We start from the raw sequence: 8263 nt of genomic DNA, 5'->3' as shown, positions 1-8263 counted from the left end.
AAAAAAAAAAAAAAAGGACAACAACAAAGCATACCCTTAAAGACAAAAATCCAGAGTGTTAAAATGTTCAAACAATCAAAGAGACTCAAAATTCCAGAACCTATCGTGAATGGTGATGAATGAAGATCAAATATCACTGACTGTGTTTCTTAAATGTCCCAATACAAATCAACTCAAAATTCCTGCTGAATGGCTCTTGTTAAAGAAAGCAAAAGAATGGCAATAATTGATTTCTATACAGAATAAATCTACATCCCTGTACATTACACAATGTGAAAAGAAGAAAACCTATTTTCCTAAATCCCAAAAAGATCCATATAATTTAATTTGTATAATGAAAATCACAGGTGAAGCCACTGAGTCGAATGGTGCAAAATGACTACATCGGTCTTCAGGTTCCTTGAAAACATGTTTCTTTCTAAGCTTTCTGGATCATTGACACAAAAATCCGTTTTCTTAGCAGAACCAGAATCCACAATTCCTAGACGACTTTAGTATGTTCCTTGCCAAACTAGAGACCACGATTCCTATGCAACTTTAGTATGTTTCTTGCCATGAAGATCCTTCACTAGATCCCGCAGCTCAGGGAAAACTGATATGAGTAGAAGTTCTAATATCGCATAAGCAAGCTGCTTCACACATATAGTAGACTGCAATGGATAATAACATATAAATACACTCAGAAAGCCAAAACTACCAAAATAAAAAGAAAGTAAAAGAAGAATATCAACAACGTAGTACATGCGACAGAAGGATAAAAGCTCAACCTGAGTGAAATAATATATGTCTCTTGCACACCGTCTGTATTGCTTATGCCCGATCAAGCTAACTAAGGTCGTTGGAGCTCCATCTGACAAAGAAAGACAATATTTTAGAGATTTTCACCATTCCTGAGGTCCTAGCTCCAGGGAAATACATGTATATATACATATAAATTAATAATGAAGTACTTTCATAAACTATCTCAATTAACATGTACAATGATTTGCACGACATAAACTATCTCAATAAACAAGGACTTCAGAATTTTAATTAAAAATATAACCATTGAACACTGGACCAAGCCATTTAAAACAATGATCAAGTGAACTTGCAATGACAGATCCAAAAGCCATGGCACATCTTCACCCTGATCTGACAAGGAGAAGATATCAATAACACAAAAACATACTTACCAAAAAGCATTTTTTTTATGTCGCTTGCTCTACGAGTAGCCTCAAGTTGTTGCTCAAAGGACCCAGGTTTAGAGGCATTACTGCCACCAAATTGGCTAAAGTTCTCTGAAGGTGTCTGATTAGGATGACAATTATCAAATTTGCTCTGAATGTTCCCTACTCTTGTAAAGAATGTACCACCTGGCCACAGAACCTGAGAGAAGAAGAGGCAATTAGAAGAAACAGAGAACTTGCACAAGGCTCTTCAAGAGTCTTTTGACTAGGTAACAAGCGAAATTTGCTCATTGGTCTCAAAATTTGGGCTACAGCTGAGCCTCAGCCAGTCACAGTTCTCATTCAGACCTGAGTTCAGGTTGAAGACCCCAATACCAACTATACACAGTGCATTTTGAAACAGACAGCCATCTAAAAGTTTATATACCACTAGCAGCAGCCTTTAATGTCAAAGCTCATGCTTTTACAGCACCAGATGATGAACCAGTTAACACTAAAAGGTAATGTATGATGTTTCTAATGTATTAAGCCCTTACATCTTGAACCCACCGAATCCCTTGGGCAACAGTTTCCTCACTCCGAAGGCAATAAATCTGCCTCAAAAGCCAGTCATCAATGGCATCTTCCATCACCAGCTGCAATATTTGCTTAGATATCCAAAAGACCTGTCTTCTGCATCAATGACAACAAGCACATATTTATGCAAAATTATAAATGAAATAAGTCATTTTAGAACACCATGAAGTAGCCAAAAGACTCCTGTCCTTACTTATTGAACAACAGAAAATTCAGCAAGCCATTATATAATTAGCTAGTTCCACAATAGGTAATTAACTCACCATAAAAACCACTCCTATGCTAGGAAGCAGCACCGTATACTATTTGAACACATGATCAAATATGCCCTTTTCATAATCAACCTAACCTAAACTGACTGCATAACTTAATGATAAATCAAAATGACAGATAAACAAGCATTAAATCAAAATGACAGATAAACAAGCATTAGTAAAACAAAGGTACAAGGTACAATATCCTTTTAGGAGAATCTTTCCAAATTATAATTACTGAATAAAAGAAGACATTACTATGGCGTTTTAGCAATTAATTAATTCCCAATTATGCAAATAAAGCAAAAAATGCTCACCTTAGCCAGCCTCTTCTCTTAAGCTGAAACACATTATCAACTAGATTCAGCAAAGGTACGCTCACATTAGGCGGTGTCCACTACACAAAAATCAATAGGTAAGCATCCATAAAATTCCAAACACAGAAATAGAATGCTCTTCCTAAAATGAAGTAAGCTAACAAACTCAAACTATTCAAATCAAAAGATCATTAATAATAGAGATGGATCACAGCCAGACAGACACCAAAGAAAAAGGTTGCAGCTACAAAATTTGGTCAAACAACCAAGAAAATTGAAAACCTAGTAATGAAGCTAACTTTTGGTTGAGATTCTTATGAATGCAATCCCCAATTTTATTGAGAAAGTTACAAAGCTGACAGTTTAACGGCATACACTCACAAGAAAAGAAAAATTAAGTATTGGTTGACAGTCAAAAAATTTCTTTTAGCATATGCTAAATTCTTCTCAGAAAAAGGGAACTAAAAATAATAATTAAAAAAAAAACCACCAAAACAACAATAACAGGAGAACAACAGAGCTAAAGCATAATACCTCAGGGGGCATTCCAACTGGATCCTCCAAATGACTGGAGGTTGCTGATAACTTTACGGCAGGAAATCCACCCTGGCCAACTGATTCAGGTTTCACACCTAAATTATGATTTTCAGAAACTAAATTATCAGACACTCCACCACGCTCTATCACCCGTGGTGGCAAACTCTTTGAGTTTAATTCATTGTCTGAGTGCCAAACATGACCTTGTGAACCAGATCTGTCATCCTGACGATCATGGCTACCATCTTTGTCACCTTCTTCATTATCAGAAGCACTGTTCACTGTTTCGAAATTACTTTGCCTTGAAATATCTTTAGCCATCTCATCTGCATTCCATGACAAGGTCCTACAAGTGACTGAAGAACAGGCTTCACCAGGGGGAGAAGATGAACCGACAACTTTGCGCATTAAGCCATCAGATACTCCTCTAAATTGCCGTACGATATCATCCACGGCATCATCCACATTGACTGTTCATAAACAAGAAAACGGGAAATTGTCAGGAAGTAATCTGAACAAAAAATGGTCATTTATATGCGAGACATCAGCCAAGTTAAAATAATATTCTAAACTATAAACACTAGAATCAAACCAATAACCAAAAGGATCTATGCATGATTTTGAGTAAATTGGATATAGAATATGAGTCCTTCACCATTTACCATTCTCATAAGACAACAAATTTAACATGACAGTTCCCTTTCCAAATGAGGGAGAAAAAGAAGCGATTCACATGTATACAGATCATATCATCTGTATAAGAATTCCAAATGATGCTTGAGCCCTTGAAAATATATGCAGGGACGAATGAAACTTCCCATCATTAAATACAATGTTTTATAAAAATGAAAATACCAATAAAAAGAACAAAAACCAAGCAAATTCAGCACATAGTACACAACAAAAAGAAGGAGAATAATAAACACAAATACGTTTTTATTTTGAAATCACTTAAAATTAACAGCTAACCACCTTAACCAGTAAAATGGAGAAGACTGAAATGCATCCAAAATTTGGCTCGATGGCAGTATCGCCTGTTCAAAGAGCTAGGTTCGAATCTTTCTTCCCTCAATAAAAAAAAAACAAAATGGAGAAGAGATATGCCGCTGAAAGATTATGCAACAAAATAAGCCAAAGATAAAGGATGGAAAGAAATCAACTGTGGAGCATTTCCACAAAAGTATAAATTAAAGCAAAAGACAAAGGCCAGAGTAATCAAATGAGCTTTACACAACCATAAAAAAAATTTAAAAAGTTGATGAAGTATTTATAAGAAATCTGGAGATCAAAAAGTTTTAAGCAAGAAACAAGATATGTCTATTCTGAAAGCTGATATAGGTTAAACATGTCAGTATAAAAGATGAAACCAGTAATAGAGATAAACCTCATCTACCAGACAACTTAATGACAAATGGAAAGGTGACACACATGATTGCATTCCGGAAATTATAGATGCCTACTTGGAGTTTCTCAAAACCTTTTTTATTTTTCTGCAAGACCTTGATGTATTGAACTAGTAGAACCACAAGGTGGAACATAATCTAATGTTGGCAGCAGCTTACAGCTGGAACCCAGATGTATAAACAGAAAGAATAACATAATAACAGAAACAACATACCTGCAAGGGTTCTCATCACTGATGAAGATTTTCCAAAAGAGTAATTCTTCAAAAGCAAAATGCAACAATAAATAGAATCAGATGTCATTATCCTACCCTTAAAAATTAAAGTAACACTCCCATGTCAAGAAGATACACACCTTTGAGGAAACACTCAAAAAATCCCACACTTCATGCTGTTCAGCAACATTGGCTATAGACAACAGATCCTGCAAAAAGGTAGCTTAATTGAATCAACAGGTTTAAAAGTATGCATACTACAAAAATGAAAGTGTCAGTAGTAAATTACTTGCAGATATTTGTCAAGCTGAATGCAGCGCTGATGAACAAAAGCATCCTCAGTGCTTGATGAAAATATCCTTTTGGGTGGCAGATGTAATGTATAATTAGGAATTTCTTTAAGATGTCGATGCAACCGTTCAAAATTCCTGTATCTGCAAATTAAAAATAATGAAACAAAATTAAACCATTAAAAAAGTAAATAAAGTAACTTTGTGGGAGCTTTCAGTTGTTATGTTGAGATGAATATAAAGTGGCTTAAATTTTAAAGACTTTAAAATTTCAGAGATGCATTCAACCGATAATGGCCCTTAAACAAATTGCTTTTCCTTTTTTTTAAATTAAAAAAAAGGTTAGGTGAGATAAAACCTTCTCTTGACAAACCAAGTTCTGTTTTCTGCATCTGTCACCGCAATTGAATAAACTGCAAAAGATTTTGATCCAAGTTTCTCAAAGTATGCTCCAATGACCTGCAGAGGTAGACAAGGAATAGCAAATCCAATTATAGATCACAGCAAATGTACATGGCAACAATTCAACACCACCAAGTTCAAGAAATTGTTTTAATCGATATCCCACACCATATAAGGATTCAGCTGGCAGTTCAAATTTCAAATTTGCATAACTCACAGCAATATTGACAGGAATGCTCACCCGGCACCTAAGCATGGGAATATGTGGCCTCTCATTGCGGAGAACTATATTTGAGGCAATTTTACCCCTATATTCTTCAGTATGCCTGCCAAAATCAGGGCTGTAGAACTCTGAAATAATAGGCCCTCCAACATCTCCAGTAAGTGCCTTCTTTGTATCAGGTTCAACTTTCAAATCGGGGGTACTACTGGATCTCTTAAGCCTATATTTATTTCCATCAGCAGCTTGCTCACTAGCATCAATAAATTTGTTAACAAGATGATCTCCTTCAAATGATGATGACTTGTTAAACTCCAAAGCTAACTTTGTGCCTTTTGTGTTACCATCACCTAATTGAGCGTCAAGACTTAAACCAGGCATTAGCTGCATCACAGTTTTCTCTTCCCTTCCTGTAGAAGTTCCAATCTTGTTGGTAGAGATTTCACTTCCTGAATTCCCCATCAATATAGCACTCTTTTTCACAGAACCCTCTGGAATAGATTCTTGAACTGCTGCTTTTACATATTTGTTCTCTTTCTTTTTGTAGTTTCTTCCTTTTGTCCACATGTTATCAAGATTTTCAGGAGCAAGAATTTCAGTTCTTCTCTGGGTTGCTGCCTCTAAGATTCGAGCCCAATCAGCTGGTCTCGGCTGCTCTGATTCTTCCTTGTACCTGCCATAATCTGAATATGTTTCTTTCTGCTTGTCAATTGTAGCCAAAGTCAAATCAGTTCCTTGACTGTTTAAGGATGAAATCTTGCTTGAAGTAGAATCAGCACCATGCAATCCCACTGAAGACTGATCAAAACCTACCACCATCTTATTCATATCATCTTTAATGGCGAGTAGAATATATTCAATCACTTCATTGATATACCTGGCAACAAAACATAAGGGGAAAAAAAGATCGAATAATATTTTTTAAGGCAAAGACCAAAGCTTATATTCAGTTAAAATGAAGTCTTGTAAGTTCATCATGAGTAGCCTTTTAAACATTCTCCACCTATTATTTTACATTTGGTCAATAGAAAGATTCTAATCATGATTCCACTCCACATGTATAAATGCCATTCCTTGCAGGATGGATTGTGTTCTAGTTCTAATTATTCCACTCTTTTTAAAAGCCAAATAACCACTAAATAAGAATGCATTTCCACAAAAACCTAAAACTTTCAGCTAACTCAGTTAAAGGGAACTGCAATCTTCAATATTAAGTACTAACTACATTTTTGCTATCTTAAAAATTAAAAAGGAATAAACTTTCGCTCAATAAATTACCCTGGGCTTGCCAAATTCATAAGAGGTTGCACTACCAAGCAAGTTACAATCTCACGAGCAATAGTTCGAACTAAAGGACATTGAGCTTCCCGTGGCCTCAATACTACTGCTAACACTCCACCAATAAGCCTCTGAATAACCTGAAAAAGAAAAAGTATAAGGACTTAAACTAAAGCAAACCATAAAATGCGTAGGCAAAATGTACTTCCATCAGAACACTCCACTCACACCTTGTACTCACTCTCTGGTGAAATTAATGCAGGATGAAGCTCTTCAGAAACCATAAGCTGGTGTTTCAATCTTTCATCCCTCTCCTCAGACGACAATGTTACCATAACATCAACACCTATTGCAGCTTGGTTTCTTCTAAAAAGATCCAAGTGATCTCCTATCAAATCAACTATATCCCTGAAAACATTAGACAACCATTTGAAATCCTTGAGCTTTAAAAATGTCAAATATTTTTACAATTGACAAAGCTTCTTACACCACAAACCTACCTTGTTAGCAAATCAACAAGGTTTATCTCTTTCACTCTCCCTGATATTTCACCAATAGCATCCAAAATCACTGCACGGATCAGCTCAGGGGCCTCCCTATCTGGCGTGATCTCCGAGTACCACAAGTCAACAACAAAATCCCTAAGTATTTTATCAATGAACTCATTGAGAGCAGTCTCCACCTTAGGAGAATCAATTTTCCGCTTCCACTTGGGTGCAGGCGGTGAGCTGGAAAGACGGGAATCATTCAAAGACAACTGTTTCTTCTCCAAATAAGACAAATAAGTTTGCGGACGAACTGATTGAACTTTCCATTTGAACTCAACCTCATTGGACATAATTCGAAATGCAGCAACAATAAGAATTGCTATAGGTATATTCATCCACATTGATGTACTCGTATCTGCATCAATTAACAAAGCAGAATACCCAAAAACAACTCTTATAAACTTCATAAAAATAGTTTTAATTAATTCCTAAAAGCAAAAAAGAAACCGCATTAACGCAAAATACTAAAAGAAAGCCCTAACTTAATCAATTAAAAGAAATTTAAAATCCAACGTTTAATTGATTCCAATTTCTTGGGAATCGTCTTAAACTTTCAATCAAAACAATTCGAAGAAAATTAACTATCCAAATGAAGTAAAATCAAAGAATTGCCCAAAAACAAAAAAAGAATAAATAGCTAAAAGAAAAAACGAACATAGAGCAAAGATTGTTTTTGGAATATTATCCATTAACTTACGAGTCAAGAAGTAAGTGACGGCAAAGATAACCATGGCCCACCAAACCGTCCGGAATTTGGCTTCGTCGATCAGATCCTGTATCGTCTCCATCGGCCTCATTTTCCAGTTTTTTCTTTTTCTTTTGATTTTTCTCCCTCCGATTCTTGTTCCAATTCTTGGAATTTCAGAATTATCAAGTCTTTCTTAACATGGAAGAAAATTAATCGCCGGAAACGAAACAAAGAGTTTTTTTCTCTTATGCTTCTATTTGTTCTTCGACCAGCTTCAGCGTCAGCGGTGTTAATTTGGGATTACAAAGACAAGAAAGTAATAACAGAGGAGAAAAGAGAGTATCTGGAATTTGTTGGTTTTTTTTT

General features: G+C 35.6%; 1 protein-coding gene across 1 annotated transcript; it reads right to left on the bottom strand.

Moving 5' to 3' along the window:
* Nucleotides 1-31: 31 nt before the first annotated feature.
* LOC110418032 (phox domain-containing protein) lies at nt 32-8257 on the bottom strand. The gene is made up of 15 exons (XM_021430648.1): nt 7907-8257; nt 7162-7564; nt 6892-7069; nt 6662-6801; nt 5405-6260; nt 5120-5220; nt 4761-4905; nt 4612-4680; nt 4472-4517; nt 2851-3323; nt 2317-2396; nt 1706-1841; nt 1176-1368; nt 768-850; nt 32-650 (listed from the first exon to the last, which is right to left on the bottom strand). The coding sequence occupies exons 1-15, from the start codon at nt 8004-8006 to the stop codon at nt 528-530; spliced, it is 3126 nt and encodes a 1041-aa protein (XP_021286323.1). The 5' UTR covers nt 8007-8257; the 3' UTR covers nt 32-527.
* Nucleotides 8258-8263: the final 6 nt, after the last annotated feature.

Source organism: Theobroma umbraticum, unplaced genomic scaffold (assembly GCF_002168275.2).
Source record: "Theobroma umbraticum cultivar Fairchild unplaced genomic scaffold, ASM216827v3 scaffold_50.0, whole genome shotgun sequence".
Lineage (NCBI taxonomy): Eukaryota > Viridiplantae > Streptophyta > Magnoliopsida > Malvales > Malvaceae > Theobroma > Theobroma umbraticum.
This window is presented reverse-complemented; position numbering and strand designations above follow the sequence as displayed.